Source organism: Mytilus trossulus, chromosome 7 (assembly GCF_036588685.1).
Source record: "Mytilus trossulus isolate FHL-02 chromosome 7, PNRI_Mtr1.1.1.hap1, whole genome shotgun sequence".
NCBI classification, from domain to species: domain Eukaryota; kingdom Metazoa; phylum Mollusca; class Bivalvia; order Mytilida; family Mytilidae; genus Mytilus; species Mytilus trossulus.
The window spans coordinates 69954955-69976716 of NC_086379.1; the positions used below are offsets into that span (position 1 = coordinate 69954955).

General features: G+C 34.7%; 1 protein-coding gene across 1 annotated transcript in view; it reads left to right on the forward strand.

Moving 5' to 3' along the window:
* Window positions 1-21762, forward strand: part of LOC134726631 (uncharacterized) — a 62671-nt gene that overhangs the window by 28392 nt on the left and 12517 nt on the right. Inside the window, exons 2-3 of the mRNA XM_063591043.1 lie at window positions 7505-7904; window positions 17589-17631. Coding sequence (XP_063447113.1) covers window positions 7505-7904; window positions 17589-17631 — 443 coding nt within the window. The remainder of the gene's footprint in view (window positions 1-7504; window positions 7905-17588; window positions 17632-21762) is intronic.

The following is a 21762-nucleotide window of genomic DNA, read 5'->3' on the forward strand; positions in this document are numbered from 1 at the left end:
AGGGTTCTATGTTAAACTAAGTCCACCACTGGTGGCCATCTTGGATGATTGATCAGCTACAAAGTTGCAACAGTTGATCAGCACGTCATAAGGAACATTCATGTCATGTTTGTTTTCATTCCATTCAGTGGTTCTCTAAAAGAAGTCATTTGTATGCATTTCCCATAGGGTCCTATGTTAAACTAAGTCCCCGCTGGCGGCCATCTTGGATGATGGATCGTCTACAAAGTAACAACACTTGATAAGCACTTCATTAGGAACATTCATGTCATATTTTGATTCATTCCATTCAGTGGTTCTCGTAAAAGAAGTCATTTGTATGCATTTCCCATAGGGTTCTGTTAATCAAAGTCCCGCGCTGGCGGCCATCTTGGATGATGGATTGGCTACAAAGTAACAACACTTGATAAGCACCTCATAAGGAACATTCATGTCATGTTTGGTTTCATTCCATTCAGTGGTTCTCTAAAAAAAAGTCATTTGTATGCATTTCCCATAGGGTTCTGTTAAACTAAGTCCCGCGCTGGCGGCCATCTTGGTTGATGGATCAGATACAAAGTAACAACACTTGGTCAGCACCTCATAAGGAACATTCATGCCATGTTTGGTTTCGTTCCATTCAGTGGTTCTCTGAAAGAAGTCATTTGTATGTTTTTCCCATAGAGTCCTATGTTAAACTAAGTCACCCGCGCTGGCGGCCATATTGGATGATGGATCGGCTACAAAGTAACAATAATTGGTCAGTACCTCATATGGATCACAAGGCAGGTTTGGTTTTATTCCATTTAGTGGTTCTATAAAAGAAGTCATTTGTATGCATTTCCCATAGGGTTCTATGTTAAAGTAAGTTCCCCGCTGGTGGTCATCTTGGATGATGGATTGGCAACAAAGTAACAACACTTGATCAGCACCTCATAAGGAACATTCATGTCATTTTCGGTTTCATTTCATTCAGTGGTTCTCTAAAATAAGTCATTTGTATGCATTTCCCATAGGATTCTGTTAAACTAAGTCCCGCGCTGGCGGCCATCTTGGATGATGGATCAGAAACAAAGTAACAACACTTGGTCAACACCTCATAAGGAACATTCATGCCATGCTTGGTTTGTTCCATTCAGTGGTTCTCCAAAAGAAGTCATTTGTATGCATTTCCCATAGGGTCCTATGTTAAACTAAGTCACCCGCGCTGGCGGCCATATTGGATGATGGATCGGCTACAAAGTAACAATAATTGGTCAGTTCCTCATATGGATCACAAGGCAGGTTTGGTTTTATTCCATTTAGTGGTTTTATAAAAGAAGTCATTTGTATGCATTTCCCATAGGGTTCTATGTTAAACTAAGTCCCCCGCTGGTGGCCATCTTGGATGATGAATCAGATACAAAGTAACATCACTTGGTCAGCTCCTCATAAGGAACATTCATGCCATGTTTGGTTTTGTTCCTTTCAGTGGTTCTCTAAAAGAAGTCATATGTATGCATTTCCCATAGGGTCCTATGTTAAAGTAAGTCCCCCGCTGGCGGCCATTTTGGATGATGGATCGGCTACAAAGTAACAACACTTGGTCAGCACCTCATAAGGAACATTCATGTCATGTTTGGTTTCATTCCATTCAGTGGTTCTCTTAAATAAGTCATTTGTATGCATTTCCCATAGGGTTCTGTGAAACTAAGTCCAGCGCTGGCGGCTATCTTGGAAAATGGAAAAAGTTGACGACGACGCCGGACGACGCCGGACGCCAAATGATGAGAAAAGCTCATCTCGGACCAGGTGAGCTAAAAAACATATCAAAGTTTAATCCGGCCCATAGAATCTTGTCAGTTTTACATCAATGGTTCAAAACTTCAACTGAAACACACTTAAACAAAGATGAACCATGGTAGATATCATCCCGATGATCCGCATGTATAAAGAAGCCCAACTGACATTAAAGCAACTAATAGCTATACCAGTTCTATGCATTTTAGTACCAGATCCTAATAAGAACTAGAAACAGTTTAAAATTATTGTCAATCCACTATAGAATCAACATATATCAACATCAATTTTCCTCCAGATCAATTACCGTCTGGAACACTCTCATAATAGATTGTGTTCGAGCCACCTCTGGAGGCCTTCACATTCTCCCTCCAGTAGCACCAGCCTAGGTGAACCAAACTAAACCAATGGGCTTGAACTATTGTTATGCCTCGTTCACACGCACATTTAATTCGAATTGAAATCGAATTGGCTAATCACGTTTAGACACTCTTCTTTTTTTAATTCGAATTGATTCGAATTAGGTAATTCGTATTAGACATACGCTTTTGTTAATACGACTTTTGTTAACGTCGTTTGGACAGTAAAGAGAATTTGACGCGCATTGCAATTCGAATTGGAATTGACGTTAGGACGTAAAACGAATTAGTTAATGCGAATCGAATTCGGATTACGTGTGAACTCAGCATTATAAATGTTGCAGTCAGTGGCGGATCCAGAAATTTTCATAAGTTGGGGCCCACTGACTGACCTAAGAGGGGGCCGCTCCAGTCACGCTTCAGTGATTCCCTATGTAAGCAACCAATTTTTTTCCCAAAAAGGGGGGGACCGGGCCCCCTCCTAAATCCGCCTCTGGCAGTGAATTTACAGAGGCGGATTCAGGATTTTGGATAGGTTAGTCGTATTTTAAAGTGTTCTGCCGAGTGAAGCAATGCAAAAAATTATTTTTGATTTTTTTTTAAAACCCATAAAATAAGTGTAAAATGCACTTATTCGCGAGGCGAAAGTATTTTTTATTTTTGTTTTTGGTTAAAAAACATAAAATAAGTGAAAAATGCATTAACTCAACTGCTTGATGTGTGGCATTTATATTTTATAGTAAAAGTGTAAGGGTTGGACTTTTCTGATGCCGTATTCTTCCCATTAATTGACTATTTTAAAATGATTTGATGGATCAAAAGCTTTGTTCCAATATATTTTATGTGGGATTTGTGAGATAAGCTAGGGTTACTTTGATGATCAAATCAAGTCGATAAAACCCGAACAAGATAAATTAAGCGATCGGGAGACTGGTATGGCTATTTCGACAAGAACTGCGACTACTATTATTTTTAATCCCAGACCAACTCGACAAATACCCGATCTCTACTCGGATATACATAAGTATACATGATTGCTTAAAATTTCCACAAAAGGGAGTGCAGATCTGATTCATGGCTTGCTTCCGCAAGAAAAAATTGTTCTTATTTAAAAAAAAATTAAACTGTACAAAATATTAACTCCGCAAAAATGCCCTATACAATTTTTGTACATTACTCATTTGCGAAGGGTGACAGCGAATTTTGGTCCAGGCTTTAAGGCTTCTCTGAGATATGCATAGTTTGAAAAACTATTAATGTCATTCCTGCAAAGATATAAAAATTACAGTATACCTCTTAATTTTACCTCACATTTTTCCAAAGAACTACATTACAAGGATTTCTGATAATTTTAAATCAGGGTTTTATAAGTCAGCAATATATTTTAGATGCGTTTTCAGATTTATCACTCAACAACTTCCTGTTTATCGTCACGTGTTTTTTTTTTGTTGTTGTTTTTTTTTTGGGGGGGGGGGGGGGGTGGTATCAATGAGCAGACTGATTATGAAGGTTTACCTCTGTATCTTTAACCTCCTACATAGGAGAACCACACCAGTGTCTTCATAGGCACCAGTATGTTTAACAGTAAATATGATGATGAAGGAAGTGTTAAACGACATTGACTGGCTTTTCAGCCCTCGCACGGTCGGTCAGTAAATATCCTTCAACTTCGTGCTTTATATAGAGTGCAGTAACAGTCCAATACCATTGAATTTTTGTTTTTATAAACAAGTTATTTACACGGTGTTCATTTTCCGTCTCATTTTTTGGGGTGATTCCGTAACGTTTTTAGCTAACCTGACCTGAATGGTCAAGTGAGCTTTTCTCATCACTTGGCGTACAACGTCCTGTGTCCGTAAACTTTTACAAAAATCTTCTTCTTTGAAACTGCTGGGCCAAATTTATCCAAACTTGACCACAGTCATCATTGGGGTTACTGAATTCACTTCGTCCCATGGGGAACATAGGGCGACTACAGTAGCTTTCCATCTTTCCCTGTCCTTTGCTAGTTTCTTTGCTTCACCCTATGTTTTCCCAATAGTCTGAAGATCAGATGTGAAATCTCTGCGCCAGGTGGCCGCCCTCTTTTACGATGGCCCTGGGGATTCCAATCTAGTGCCTGTCTTGTTACATTTGTGTTGCTTTTACGTAAAATGTGTCCAATCCATTTCCATCTTCCTGTTGTTATCGTTCTTTCTATTGGTTCTTGTCTTGTCCTTTTCCACAATTCTCTGTAGCTGATTGTGTTTAGCCACTTGATTCCAATGATGTTTCTAAGGCACCTGTTCATGAAAAAGTGTAATGCTTTTGTAGATGCAGTCAGTCTCCAAGTTTCTGATCCACAAAGAAGAATAGATTTTACATTTGAGTTGAAGATCCTGATTTTGGTGTTCGTTCTGAGCGCTTTGCTCCTCCAGACTGGTTTTTGGATAGCAAAGGCTTGTTGAGCTTTTCTTTTTCTTGATTGGATGTCTTCAACTGTCCCACCTGATGTAATGATTACACTTCCAAGATATGTAAATTGACGGACATCTTCAATTTCAGCATCTCTCACTTTGGTTTTGTTAAGTTGGTTTTGTGTTAACCCTTATTGATTTTGTCTTTTTTGAATTTATGTACAGTCCTACTTGTTTTGCAGTTGTTTCAAGGTTGGCTGCTTGAATTGTGAGTCTTCATGGCGATGTGAAAGCTGGCAGATATCGTCTGCAAAGTCTAGGTCTTCAAGGCCTGTAATGTCCATTTACAGCAGATTCTATTGAGTGTGAAGCCAATTTGAAAGGTAATATTTTTGTTTGGCTTGCTTGTTAGCTGGGTCATTGTTAGGTCATGTATACTACCCTCCTTTCGAAGTAGCATAGTCCAACAAACAGATGGATTGGTTTTCTGTCAGACTAGTCTATTCTTAAAGAAGGAAAGTTTACCTAACCTGAAATGACTTCATGGTTCAGCTAACAAGCAAGCTAACCAAATATATTACTCTTGGCTACACACTCAATGGAATCTGCTGTAATACTCAAAGGAGTATTGTATGATTTCCGACTCTTCCAAATCTATCACTATCAGAAAAAGGAGAGGGGAAAGTAAACATCCTTGTCTCACACCGGTTGATACAGGAAGTGGATCTGTCGGAGTCTCTGCATGACTCACTTGGCATGTAAAACTGTCATAGAGCTGTTGGGTGACAGATATGATTTTTTCGGGTATTTCATAATGTTTAAAGATGTTCCATAGTATTTGATGATCTATACTATCTAAATCCCTCTCGAAATCTACAAATGTTATGTATAGGGATGTCTGCCATTCAATTGTTTGCTCGATGATGATTCTTAAAGTGGCATTTAAGACTTTTTCTTCCGCTTTTCTCCGTTTTTCAACCTTATCCCATGGATTATCTGACATCCAGTTTTTGAATTCATACTTCATGTATCCTAATGTTTCCTCGCAGGTTTCTAGTATTACATTTTTTGTCTGCTCCCATGTGTTGTTAATATCATTCTCCTCTATATCCAGGTCTATAGTTGTTTGTAACGCGTGGTAGAAGTCTTCATTTTCACAGTCATCTGCATTATTGGTTGGGGCGTATACTTGTATAAGGGTGTTTTTTTTTAAAACGTGAGTTAAAGCGTGCTGTAATAATTCTTGGTGAGATGGGATTCCACTCCAGCAAAGCTGATTTAGATCTTTTTGTTATTTCAAATCCAACTCCCTTTTCATGTGGGTCATTTTGATTGATGTTTCCGGAATATATGAGTGTGTGACCTGTGTTTAAATTTGTCATACCTGATTGTTCCATCTAACTAACTTAGTCCTAGAATTTCGATCTTGTATCTATCCATCTCTTTTGCTACTTGTGCACATTTACCACTTTGGTACAGTGTTCTTACATTCCATGTGTCTATTCTGGTGGTGAGTTTGTTTGAAAACATCTCCATCGGCCCTCGCGTCATCTGCTGTTTTCGGTTAAAACATCTTCTTTCTCCAGTCTGTGACGAGAAAGAGTATTGGTTATTGTAGTCGTTTCTGTAATCAATATTTTTTTCCAAGGCAGGGTGATTAACCCTACGCTTAACCCCCTGTGCCCGGAAGGGCTGGCAGCTTTTCTGTAGGGATTTCCATCCCTTAGACGATTGCTGTTGCTATCGAGTTCCATGCATCTACCCGGATTTTCTGTCTGGATTAACTTCAATAGCCTTTGATTCAAAAATCCAATCACAAGACAGTGATTATCTATTTGAACCATAGCTGGGGCAAGGCTGATGAGTGCTATGGTGTACCTACACGCCGATGGGCCTACAAACTGCATCTCTGGGGCCCTTGCTGCTCCGATATCCTCTATAAATGACGCCTAGGATAATAAAACCTAGTTAACGTGTGCTGTCGCGAGGAGAAGTCTTGGATAGTGTAGAGGCTTTGTACTGGCAGGAAAGATCATCATTGGGTATCTAGTTTAAAAATGTGTGGCGTGACCCTACCAACGAATCAAGATGGCCGCCATGGCTAAAAAAAGAACATGGGATAAAATGTAGAATTTGGCTTATAACTCTGAAACCAAAGCATTTAGAGCAAATCTGACAGGTCATAATTGTTTATGAGGTCAAGATCTGTCTGCCGTAAAAAATAATTAGACAAATCGGACTACCTGTTGTTGGATTGCTGCCTACAAATTAGTATAATTTTAAGGAAATTTTGCATTTTTTGGTTATTATCTTGAATACTATTATAGATAGAGATAAACTGTAAACAGCAATAATTTTCAGCAAAGTACGATCTATAAATAAGTCAACATGACCAGTTATTGCCCTTTATAGAAATTTTTTATCAATTTTCATAATTTGTAAATTTTTATTAAATATTTTCCAATGTTATTACTGGGCCAAGTTCATTATAGATAGAGATAATTGTAGCAACAAGAATGTTCAGTAAATTAAGATCTACAAACACATCACCATCACCAAAACACAATTTTGTCATGACTCTATCTGTGTCCATTGTTTAAAATGCACATAGACCACGGTGAGCGACACAGGCTCTTGAGAGCCTCTAGTTCTTGTCCTTTTCCCATCTTTTGACAGGAAACTATATCTGGTATCACATTCTGAAATTAGATATGCATAACCTTGCCTTTTACACAGAAAGTTCCTGTGACCCAAGCTTGGAACTTTTGATGTACCAAGTCAACTTAATATCAGTCGAATATAAAACTGGATATGGACAAAATTTTAGTAAGTTCCATAATTCAAGTTGAGAACAGTTTCTCATTAATGTACTCGCTTATTATGTTTTTATTTTTTACAGATGTCTGCTCGTCCACCTCATAACTGCGAGGGGTTTTAGTTCCGCAATAAGAAGAGCTCTTTTGTAATATGATTTTTTTCTTAATATTTTAGAGTTTCTTGTTGGATTTTCTCCATTTGTTCATGTTGAAACTGTTGAGGAAGAAGAGTTGGTACATAAACAGTTTTACAAAGTTCTTCAAGAATATAACAGAAATCCTATTCTTTGTAATGTGATGAATACTAAATTGGATTTGAGACTGTTGAAAATAAGATTCAACTATTCTGAAGGTGCTCAAGACCAAATGGTTACCGCTAATTTCAGTGTTAAAAGATTTAGAGACATAGAACGCCTACAGCAGTTATTGAAGGATGACAGTTTATCTAAATTTATGACAAATTTCCTAGATGGTACTGGATTAAATTTTGAACTTGGCAAGGGTGTTGAAAAAAAGATTGAAATATTAGCTTATGAAATTCCATCCTATATTGCTGACAGTAACGACAGTAGCAGGTAAATATATAAGTAATGAGGGTAGTTATGGGGTCACGTTCATGCATGAGGAATAACAGTAAAAATTCTTGCTTAATGACGTTAAAGGTAATTTTTGGTGCACTTTCTTTTAGACGATACAAAAAATCGAATGACGAATCACGTTAATTTTTTTCCAAAAATAATGGTAACGATAATCATTTGAGACCTCTGACGAATCACGATAAGGATATTTTGACGAATCACGGTAAAATTCTAATCAATTTTACGCTAACGGTAGCCGAAATTGGCCGTTTGACGACTGACGGTAAAGGGCATTGCTACCCTCAGTATACACAGCTACTTTTGCATAGGTACTATTTCTGTACTAGAAATCTACTTTTAATATTCAGTACTATTTTGTTACTCTAAAATTATTGTTATATTTAGGTACCTGTATTTTACAGCACTTTATTTGTACTTGAAATTTAGGTACTACAGAATTTTGGTTACTACCGTTACATTTTCAGCATTTTGAAAGTTTTTCTATTTCAAATCTCTTTAATAAAGTCATGATTTTCAAACAAGTAATATTGTATTATTTCTGTAACAAAAATATTTAATACAAATCAAGTACTGTAAAATACAAGTACCTAAATATTACAATAGTTTAAAAGTCAAGAAACAGTACTAAATATTAAAAGTAAATTTCCAGTACTACATATTTTTAGTACAGAAATAGTAACTATATATAGAAATAGAACCGTCACATTTCTATAATTTACTAGTTTAATATTCATCATCTCATTTCTATATAGCGTTTAAGTGTAGATTATTTTTCGTTATTGATAAATAAAATTTATTTAACATTGAAAAATAATCTACACTTACTGCCATATAGACATGATAGAAATGATGAATAACAAATACATTTTTTGCTTGCCTGTACTGTGTGGTATTATTCGTCTCAGACTAACGACATGTAGTAGTTCTTGAAACATATACATAAGACTATTCTTTCAAAGTTCTTGAATATATCTGAATTTTCCGGATACAATTCAGTGATGAGGAGCTGAAACTGGCCATTGATCGGGAAGACAGTCAAATGTCCTCCAAATACTCTGTCTCCTGTCACCTCTACGTCTGTCATCAAGTATCTCGACCAGGATCAACTTGAGTATACCATAGAAATCATGAGTTCTCATCAGCGGATTATTAATGAGTGATTCGGCATTATCGTCAATGGCTAATAGTCACATGGACACATTGACACTATTAGTTATCTTGGTGTAATCAGGGGTGTACAGAATTTTCAACAACGGTGTAAAATTCCTTATCGACATATCAACACATCGACAAATCGACACACAGGTTAGCCCCTTTGTTTATCTGCGGTACATACGTCACGACATGTGTCAATTCCGTATCAAACCGTGTCTTACCGTAAGAATAAGTTTCACTTATGTAGCCAAAAATAACCCACTCCTTCATTATCCGTTGTAGTACGTCAAAACTCGTATCCATACCGTTGTTCATCCGTATCGGATCCGTATCAGACTGTGGAAACTGTATTTCCAGGATTATCCGTGAGATTAAATCCGTAGTGGATCCGGTGAGATGATCCGTGAATGTGTGACCTAGGCAAATATGTATTCAATCACGGCTTGTCATAGAAAAGGATAATACACGTATACTGTTTTTAGGCAGTTAAGCTGCCTTATGCGAGCACCCTGGATTTGTGTGCTACCCAATAAATGCTGAAATACGTCCCATTGTTATCATCTAGCTGGCAACTGTATTATTTATAACTTAATGGAGAGTTTTTACATACTTTTCATTCTGGATTACAAAAAATATGACCAGAAAAACCTTAAATGATCGTCGATTTTCCCAAAAGTTTTGAAGTTGCACATAGGAAGTAGAGCACATTAGGAATCCTTGTGTAGTTTAGTCACGATCCCCCGAGATTTTGGCTAAGATGTCAAAGAACAAATGCATGAAATATATAATCGCCGAAAATCTCTAAAGACAAGTAGTTAAGATTTCCCAAATTGCAAAACTCGTAGGAATATTGTTTGTCGTCAATACGTAGTCAACTACGTATATAAGTTCAACTGATCACGCTGTTGGCGGCAATTTTGAATTAGAAGACGAAATTTTTGTATCTTTTTAATTTGGACACAGGGATTCAAATAAGCGGTGGTCCGGGGTTTGTGACCTTCCACTTTTTGCAGTCGGATTTTCTACTTAATTACTAGCTACGCCCGACGGACCTTGAAAGAAAATAAAAAACCGTTTGCAAACATTTTTACCAAAGTTTCCTATAAAACGATCTCAAACTTATTTTCATCATTACTATTCATGACAGCGAGGTTCAATTTGTTCAACCGCTAGCTTTATACAGAAAATCGCCGATAAATAATGTGTAAATCCGAGTAAAATCGTATCTCACTTTCTGTCAAAAACAGCATTGTAAACAAAAAGGCTACCGCGAGATTACAATATCGGATCCGATTCCGGAAGCGGATAAGGGTAATCCAGGGTTTTGGGGCTATCAACTAAAAAAATCCAGACAGGTGACAAAATACAGCTATGCATGTTAAATAAATGTAAACACTGGAATTGAAAACCAAAATTGTTTAAAAGAAAGAAAAAGCAGAAAATATTTTGTACACCAATTTTAATGTCAAAATCCAATACAAGTGACAGCTGGGAACAGTTTATCTAAAAATATATGAGGGTAGTAAAGGAAGGTGCTTGCACGAAAAAAACGTGAAATAAGACATAATTTCACGTTGAACGTGAAATATTTTCTGTAATGAACGTTGCATGAAAAAAAAATATAGAACAATGGGTAGTTTCGTTTTTGATACTGACTATATCATGTGGAATATCTAGACGAGCCCGTTAGAGCAAGTTTAGATATTCCACATGATATAGGCAGTATCAAAAACGAAACTACCTTTTACTCTGTTTATTGGTAAATATACGAGTTACCGATAAATACTTTTACATGAACCTTTTGTGACTGAGTCACTGTCTTCTTGCATATATATTAACTCTTTGTTTTACTTGATATTCCCGATTTAGTATACATATTTATGATATAATTGGTTTACGGCTTTTAAAAAAGTATTTCTTGACAATCCCTGCCAAGTGTTTCAATTTTATTTGAAAAATACTGAGCACGCAAAATAAAACTTTGAAAATAGAATTAAATAAGCAGAACACGTTAAACAAGGCATCCGTCTTGCACGACTACATCACTGGGGTAAAGCTGATAACCGTAACTGCATTCACGGTCATACCAAGATGTCGGACGAAAAATTAGGTCAGTTTCTGTATTGCCTGTTTAAGTGTTTCTATATCATTTTCCTTACAATTCATACATTGAAACGATGCAAATTTATAAAAGAAGCACTCGGAAATCACTAATTACTTCCGAGAAATGTGCATGAAACGGGAAATTCGACTTGAAAAAATCGCTCAGATGACCGTAAATCACAATCGAGATGACCGTAACAGAATCAGCGATTCATAACAAGGGTGACCGTAATTGCTTTTAATATGACCGTAATTTGTAAATGATGACCGTAACTTTTAAAGGATGACCCTCAATTCTAAGAAATATCCGTATTTATATAACTACCTTTTTGTATCAAATGATTAATCGTGTTGGTATAAACATATTAATATGAGAGTATTATCCTATAAGTAGAAGAAAATAAGTCGTGCTTCAAATGCAAAGATTACCATATATGTATCTTTTTTTTTTTTTTACAGTAGAGGGTTTAATTTTTAAAATGACTTTGCAAAATGACATGCTTCAAAAGCGCGATAAAATGACACCTCACAAGTTTAATGAAAAAAATGCGGTGCACAGCCTCCAACTGGTCGACAAAAGATTTTTTTTTATTTCTGGGATTCCTTTTAATGACATATAATAAATACACATTTTTAAAAGTTTCAATGCATGTAAACCCATTGATATTATATCGTCTTCCATTTTGTCGTGCAAATTAAATAACAGAAATATTTTGAAAAAATTATACGACTAAACTAGTGAAGGTGAGCTCCAGCAAAGTAGATCCTTAATAGTCTTGTACGAATAGCGTATCACAAGGCGGAACGTTGTCAATTTGTACATACACAGAAATGTTATTCATACAGTCAGGATTCTACTTCTCCAAAATTGTCTCCCCGTTGCGCAAGTTCATGCTCACAATCGTAGAAATGGAAGCCATTGTAGGGATGACGCTCTGCAAATTTTGCTCTTGAAAACTGATAAATTTATCAACATAGTACCATTACGATCGATCGTTATATATCAGTTATATCTTAAAAGACAAATGTATCTACTAACTAATGAGCATCAGTTAATGATCTTGTCTGCATTGATTCAACTTAAAAATATTGTCTGTTCGGATGTCAGGTGAAATTTTGGAAAATTCTTAAGCATTTAAAAAAATTATAATTATAAATATTTCGTGCCGTGGAAGGGCTGACTAAACATTTTCAGTGGTTGAAGATTATAAACCCTAGTTATCACACACAAGAGTGTCATATTTGTTCAAAGATATCCATTTTCATCATCCAAATTAAAAGACTGACGTCAAGTACTTTTAGAAAAAAAGAGTTATTCGAACACACCTACTCTGTTTTTGTGATTCATTAGCACAGGCACTTGTCTCAGAAAAAAATTTCCTATATACCTTATTATAACACAAGTTACTTAACTTGCATTTTAGAAAAATGTTAGGTGGTGACGAAGTTCCGTTATATGCCACTTTATAGGCTGTCAACCCCACTAAAGCTTGTTATATCGTAAATCTAAAATGATTTATCTATACAATGGTGTATAATATGCCTACATTTGTTGTCGGAATCATCCGTAGCAATCCTACCAAAGTATGTCAATCGTAATAATTTTGCAAACCGCTGAAGAATTGGCAATAAACGGCCGCAGTAAATGATTTATTATAAAAATCGTTTTAAAAAAAACTGTGAGTTTTCGTATGAATAGAACTTATCAAACAGTTAGTAAAATTGTATGATATACCGTGAAAAAATCTAACAAGTGTTGTTTGTGGTATGTCTAATAAGTTACAAATTTTCCCATGACGTCAATCTCTTTCAGACTCTCTCTTGACTTTACGTATGAAATGAAACAAGATCAGATAACTCCGAGAATCATTTAGACTTCCCCATAGAATTGACCAATTTGAAACCGAGATATACAAGGAGCATGACGCGTTTATTGCCAATTCTTCAGCGGTTTGCAAAATTATAACGATTGACATACTTTGGTAGGATTGCTACGGATGATTCCGATAATAAATGTAGGCATGTTATACACCATTGTAAAGATAAATCAATTTAGATTTACGATAAAACAAGCTTTAGTGGGATTAACAGCCTATAAAGCGGCATATAACGGAACTTCGTCACCACCCAACATTTTTCTAAAATGCAAGTTAAGTACCTTGTGTTATAATAAGGTATACAGGAAAAAAAAAATCTGAGACAAATAATTAAGGAATACCTATTGATCGAAAGCAAAGCTATAATAAAAAATAAATATGCATTAAGTTAAAGGTCATCATAACATGTAAGTAAAAAACATCATTAAAATGTATGAAAACGTATGTTCAAACATATCTTATAATCCTGGTACCTTTGATAACTGTTGATATGAGTTCATAAGTCAGTTCTGACAGAATATTTGTAGCCAACACGTCGTTCTCATCTTTATGTAAGATGTTGTCCTCACTTTCAATAACACATCGACAAAGACAAATATGGTAGGATGGTTAGCTTAAAATGTTTTTAATGCTCCATTTATTGGCATTAAGTTTTTCTGGTATGTGCGTACATTCGTCCGATCGTCTGTTTGTTTGTCCGTTTGTCCGTTTGTCCAGCTTAGAGTTAAATAAAATTGAAACTTTATAGTACACAATTTAATTATGGTATGATCTTTTTAATTCTAATGCCAAATTACAGTTTTATCCAATTTTCACAGTCCACTAAACATAGAAAATGATAGTGTAGATGAGGCATCCGTGTACTAGGGACAAATTCATATTTCTTCAAATTTTCGTCGTATCGCTGTCAATTTGTGTTAAAATCATTTAACGTCGTTTTCAATAAATATTTCATTGTTTACGAGAAATATGCAAATTAACTATCATTGTCATAAATTCAAAATACGGCCAATTTTATTAGAGTTTAAAAAAAGAAATTTATGAAACATATTTATATCCGCTAACCGAGCCCCAATTGAGATCGACAAACTCAACAAAAAAGCTTTGAATACAATACGGATATTTCTTTGAATTGATGGTCATCCTATAAAAGAGGGACGAAAGATACCAAAGGGACAGTCAAACTCGTAAATCTAAAACAAACTGACAACGCCATGGCCTATAAAAGTTACGGTCGTCATATATAAATTACAGTCGGTCTTTACAAATTACGGTCATCCTTTACAAGTTACGGTCATCTTTCTACCAATCACGGTCATCCTTGTTTTATGTTACGGTCATCTTGAAAATATTTTGATTATGATTTACGGTCATCTTAACGATTTTTTCAAATCGAATTTCCCGTTTCATGCACATTTCTCGGAAGTAATTAGTGATTTCCGAGTGATTCTTTTATAAATTTACATCGTTTCAATGTATGATTTGTAAAGAAAATGAAATAGAAACACTTTAACAGACAATACAGAAACTGAACTTATTTTTCGTCCGACATCTTGGGATGACCGTGAATGCAGTTACGGTCATCAGCTTTACCCCAGTGTACATGTAAACGTCAAATAAACTAGTAAAAACATGATGAACGTGAAATAAAAAACGATGATCACGTTGCACGAAAATAACCCTGTACCACCCTCATATATATGTCCTGATAACAGTATAATTTTTTTTTATCAGTGATAAATGTTGGTAATGCATGTTCTTAAATGCTTTTCAAGTTAAACTTATCATATACTTAGACTAAATAACATATAAATTTTACCGTATGATAATAGCTTTAAATTGACGTAAATTTCATATTTTTCGAATTGGTGCTTAGCGGGCTGATATGAAAAGTTTATCACATGCTTCGATTGTTATCACATGCCTTTCCGTAACGTTATCACATGGCATTCCGGTGATACTCGGCAAATTCCGGAAAATACACTTCAATGCTACGTTTTCAGTGGAAAACATTACAAAGTAGTGTATAAAACAATTATAATGGAAAGTATATCGTGTAAAATAATAAAAATAATAAAAATTAAAAAATTAAAATTAAAAAAAAAATAAATGCATTTTTTTAATTTTTTCTAAAACATATTTTAGAAAGTTTCTTTAAAAAAATACTTATCCAAACTATGTTCATAATTATGTATATTGTTGATTTTTTTTGTCGATTCGTTTATATTAAACTGTTGTTTTGTTTTTCTCTCTGTTGAGGCATATGATAGAAAAAATTCATATTAAATGTATCAAATTTTGGGTCCGACGTCCGTGAACGTTTTTACTCTTTAAACTTCGGGAAACACATGAAAGGATCAATACCTTAGTCTGTTATTTTTCTTTACTGTTGAAGCATATGATAAAAAGATCATAACATGGCATTTTTCATATCGCATGTATTATCAGCCCTAGGTTTAATATCAGCCAGAGAGCCACAATCTTAAACAATATATATTTATGTATGGGACAATATTACAAATTAAATAAATTATAACGGGGTCCCTATGGTCACTGTACACCTTCATGTTTGAGAACTTGGAAAAATGCGAGATCATCACCCCTTAACCATATATACTCATGTATAAGACTTTATAACAAATCAAATGAAATATAGGGGTAGTACCTGTGGTCACCCTATCCCTCATGTTTAAGAACTTTGAAACAGTTGGGATCCCCAACTTTAAATTAAATGAAATATAGGGGGAGTCCCTGCAGTCATCTGATTGAGAAATTGAAAACAGTCGAGATCCCCACCTTTAAATTAAACCATATATATTTATGTATGAGAACTAATCAAATGAAATATAGGGAGATTCCTCAGGGTCACCCTACTCACTCCTGTTTGATACTTATTAACAGATGAGATCCCCACTGCTCAATCATAAATATTCATGTATTGGACAATACATGTATAACAAATCAAATGAAATATAGGGGAAGTCACTGGGGTCCCCCACCCCTCCTGTTTCAAAACTTGATAACGGTCGAGATCACCACCCATAAACCATATATATTCATGTATGGGACAATATAAAAAATCAATGAAAAATAGGGGTAGTCCCTAGGGTCATCCCACACCCTCTTGTGTGTGTTTTGAGAACTTGTAAAAGATTTAGATACCAACGCCTAAACCATGTCCATTCCTGTTTTTCATTTCAAAAAGATTGAATGACATACAAGGTCAATCTCATAGGCGACACATATGCATATCACTTTTCTAGACCCTAACACCTGTCATTTTATTCAAAACTTAGACATCATGGACTTGGGGTGAAGGTTAGAGTCAGTTACATTTACTATGGACAGGTCAGTCAGACCTCACCATCGATCCCTGTAGTAGTAAACATTTGTCTGATTTGTGTCTCATAACTTTTGTACTGTAAAACAAAAACTTAGTTTTCTTTCCAGGGAAGCAAGTCCATTCATACTTTTAAAAGCTCGTACTAAAGTCAACTTGAACTACTAACAGTCAACTAATACAAACAATTACGATCAACTAGAAGAACTGCAATCATTGCAAATTTGTACCACTGCTGACTCATGAAAGACTCATGACCATTTGTGGTCAAGACTCATGTGCATTGCTATTGAAAACATATATGAATGTTTAATGTTTGTTATTTTAAATCTTAAAAAAAAAAGTTGAAGCAACATTGCCACAGCTTTCATTGCCATTGGTTTATGGTTAACTGCCTACAGTGCTTACAGCGCTTTGATTCAAATAAGTATACGTTCGGACAGTAAGGGGACAGTGCGAAAAGTTTTAAAAAGTTGGTCAATTATTTTAGATACAACTTGAATGTATATTTAAGATCACCGTAACTGAAATCTCGAATTAAACAAGTCATACATGCAATTTATAATGCTCAGTCACTGAAATTAAAGTTATTAGAAGTAAACATACTGTTTGAAGATTTTTTTTTATATTTAGGAACTTTATAAAAACATTCTGAAAAATTCTATCAAATATTTTTTTGTATTTTTATGCATGTTCCATAACATTATTAATTCCGAGACAAAAGGGCGAAAATGTGCAGTCGAAAACGCATAATAGAGGAAAAAATAATTTCCCCCGGTATTTACTTATTTGACATTTAATTCTTTCAGCCTTTCGAATCGCAACTCTGTAAATATTGCAAATTAAATATGAGAAGGTTTGGATCTTTTAAAAGCGCTGACATGCTCTTGACCAATCCACAAGTAAGAATGTAGTTACGCATAGGATAAAGAAGATGGTTTGGGATAGCCAAACATGCGGTATTCTGACACTAGGTACCAAACGACGTAGTTGTAAGCAATTATCGGTCAAAGTTCGACCATAAACCACTGTAGACAATGAGCAAGACGTATTTTGTTAATGAAAGTTGATATGTCAAACAATCTAAACAAGAAAGCTATTGTCCTTATTTATGTACAAAACAATAAACTAAAAACAAAATTCACGACTAGACAGCAATGAATTATATTTGTTTTATAATTTCAGACTTTCAACAAATTTCACAGTTGTGACTGCACCAGATGAAAAGGTATGTGACACATAAGTGCATTTTAAATAATGTCGTTTAAAATTATTAAATTACTACAAATTTCTCCTTTCTAATTGGCGAAACATAAAGAAATCTATCTTGATACTACGTTACTATTTCCCGTTGGGAAAATCGAGAGACCTTACACTAGAATTAAAACGGCTTATGCAAGTGAACTTAGATTGATATGTTACTAGACATGAATAATTTATAGTTTTCACGCGGGGGGATCTGATTCCCCAAACCCTCTTAATCCGTTAGTGAGTCAACGTCAATGAAGTAAATATATTTCTGTGTAATTTGGTCTCTTGTGAAGGGTTGTCTCATTGGCAATCATACCACATCTTCTTTTTTAATATATATATATATATATATATATATATAACGTCATGCAAATTCTCATTTTTCTCTTTCTTCCACTTCATCTTTTTTTCTGTGTTGACTTTTTATCGTAGGTTGGGCATTATGTTTTCTGGTCTGTGGGTCCATTCGTCCGTCTGTTTGTTCGTCCTGCTTCATGTTAAAGTTTTTGGTCAAGGTAACAGTTTTTGAAGAAGTTGAAGTCCAATCAACTTGAAACTTAGTACACATGTTCCCCATGATATGATCTTTCTAATTTTAATGCTAAATTATAGTTTTTACCCCAATTTCACGGTCCACTAAACATAGAAAATGCTAGTGCAAAGTTCATGTTAAAGTTTTTGGTCAAGGTAGTTTTTGATGAAGTTGATGTAACATCAACTTGAAACTTAGTAAAAATGTTCTCTATGATATGTTTTTCTAATTTTAATTCCAATTTAAGTTTTTATACCAATTTCACGGGCCACTGAATATGGAAAATGATAGTGCGAGTGGGGCATCCGTGTACTATGGACACATTCTTGTTTTTAGCCAATTTGATGGAACATTTCAACTTATCAACTGCAGTAAAATTACTTGAAAAAAATACTTATGAACATGGATAAAAAAAAAAAAGGACACATGGTTGACTTTTGATATTAATGGATACTATCAGTTATTTAAAAGATGTAATCACACGGTGTACAACCCGTACACCTGTAAAAGAATGTGCGCAATGTAATGCTAATGCATGAAGGCAATTTGCTTTAATACTATCTTGAAACTGTCAATTTTTGTAAGGAAATTTCAAAACAATAATTTATAGATCTTTGTGTTTAGAAATATTTATGTTTCCTGATTAATTGCTTCTACGTTAGAAGAAATAAATAGACATCCGAGTGAACAAAAGTTTTGTCGTGCCTGTGACTTTTGTCGCGAAAGCGGGACATGGCGATCCTAGAATGTATATTACGTCGTCGATGGTGAATATATACTCTGTGGTTAAAGATTTTCCTAACAATGTTTTAAAATAGTCTACTAAACTGGGTTTAGCTTGAGGATTCAACAATGCGAAATTTCTTCGTTTATAAATATTAAATCTTGCTATACTCATGAAAAAATTAGCGACATGAAAATTAAAACTATAACCTCTTTTCAAAAAATCCATAAACATTGCTTGGTCAAAATAAAGCGTATTTACAAAAGTATCTTCAATATGATGCATAAAATTTATTAAAAAAATAGTGAATTGTAAGCCAAGTGATCTATTTTCATCACTTGGTGTCAGTCGCTCTTCTGTCATGTCGACGTTAACTTTCTTTCAAATTTTTAACAACTTCTAGAGAACCACTGAATGGAATGAAACAAAACATGGCATAAATGAGGTGCTGACCAAGTGTTGTTGTTTGTAGCTGATCCATCATCAAAGATGGCCGCCTGCGGGGGAATTCACTTAACATAAGCCGCTATTGACAATACATACGAATGTCTTCATTTAGAGAACCACCAGAATGGAATGAAACCAAACATGAATGAATGTTCCTTATGATTAAGTGCTGACGAAGTGTTGCTACTTTGAAGCGAATCCATAATCCAAGATTACCACCAGCAGGGGACTTGGTTTATGACCATATGGACAATGAATAGAAATGTTTTCTTTTAAAGAACCACTTTAATGAAATGAAACCAAACATTGAATGTTCGTTCCTTATGAGGTGCTGAACAAGTGCTGTTACTTTCAAGCCGATCCATCACCCAAGATGACTGTGGGAGAAATAATCAGTTTAACATAGACACTTTTGTGAAATACATACTAAAGTCTACTTTTGAAGAACCACTGAATTGAATGAAACCAAACATTCATAAATGTTTCTTTTGAGTAGCTGACCAAGTGTTATAACTTTGCAGCAAATCCATCAATCAAGATGGCTGCCAACAAGGGACTAAGTTAAGCAAAGGACCCTATGGGAAATATATATATATACAAATGTCTTCTAGAAAATAAATGGATTAAAACCAAACATGGCATGAAGGTTGCTGATGAGGTGTTGGCCAAGTGTTGTAACTTGGTAGCCAATCAATCATCCAAGATGGTTCCAACGTGGAAAATTGAAAAAAATGAATGTTTGTTTCCCCTAACATGTAAAAAAATTTAAGGCCAGACAGGCAGGAATAACTCTTTATTTTTTTTACTTTTTTTGTGAAAAAACAGTTTAATTCATTCTACAGAGAATGTTGTTTTAAACCTGTAAATAATATTTGTTTCATTTATATTGTGGTATAATCTTTGTGAAATTTTGGTTTCTTTAAGAATATCACTGGTTGGAATGAAACCAAACATAACCTGAATGTTTCTAATGAGGTGCTGATCAAGTTTTGATACTTTGTAACCCAACCAATTATCCAAGATGGCTGTTATTTATTGGCAAAATATATATGGTGACTATGTCAAATTTTAAATCCCAATTTCTGAGCAATTTCCAGCTTGAATGTAGTGTCCCTACTTCGCCCAACAGTTTAGGATTCAAGCTCTGTGGTTGTATCAAGCTGCTCACAGTATCATTTTTTTTTCCTTACTGTCTTCAACTATTTATACATTAACAGTATATGTACCGGTAGATAATCTTGTTATTAATTTGTTTTTGATTTTACCGAATTCCAGTATTTTTTCCAATTCTTAACTTGTCTGTTTTCAGTGTTCTGTGTATTTTTGTCCACTTACTTCTAACATTTGGTATCTGAAATGTTACTTGTGTGTTTCTTGTCATGCGCTGTGTTTACATGGATGTTTTAACATGTCTTTCTTTGTGGCTTTATACAAGGATTTGTATGGTATTACTATACAAATCCTTGCTTTATATAGTCTTTCCTTTTTCAAGGATTAATCTTTTATGTCTGTCTATCAAAGGCATGTTCAATCTGGATGTATTTCCATTGCATTAAAGTTTGAAAGCACACCTTAGATTTTTCATCATAATGTCAAATTGCGTTCTTTAGTTTTGGGGATACGATTGCTGTCAAGCAATCTGTAGACTTTTACCGTTGACTCATGCTACATTCCCTCACGTCATTCGTTTTATTCTAAATATTCAGCAACATCTCAGATTCTTATGATTGTCTTGCTTTGAAATTTAAAAACAAGCAAAATGATTGAACATAAACAACTTTCCTGTAATGTTCTTCTCATAATCTTCATGTGTGATATTTTCCTTGACTTATATGCGTGTTTTTAACAACACGGAAAATCAGAATTAAGCAGTATTTATATTTAGTGTTTTTATAAATTTAGAAACACGTCAGAGGGAATTCCCAATTTTTGATAACTTGCGAGAGTTCTCTGAATTCCGATCGATAATTCTATTTCTGTCATAAGAACTAGAGTGGAGTATTTCAGAGTCTATATTTTACCGTTATGAAACTGATATTTGATACTGTACTCTCATAAAGAAATGGAGAAGCATTCATCATATCATTTAATAAACGTTCTTGTTCCAAATCGCAAGTCGCGGTTTGTTTATGTATTAATGCCCATGCGCGGTCTCACTAAATAGCGACAAACAGAATTTTAGAGACAAAAAGCGTCAATAAGCGACAAGAAGAATAATATTAGCAACAAGAAACTATTTAGCGACAAGAAAACATTTTTTTTATTTAGATTACTTATTCGAAATAAATATTAAAAGAATATGCAAGAGAAAACAATTTCAACGACAGGAAAGTTAATATTGATAGGGGAAAAAATGAAACTTGTAAATCTAATTGAGTTGCTACATTTATTTACATAATATTTTA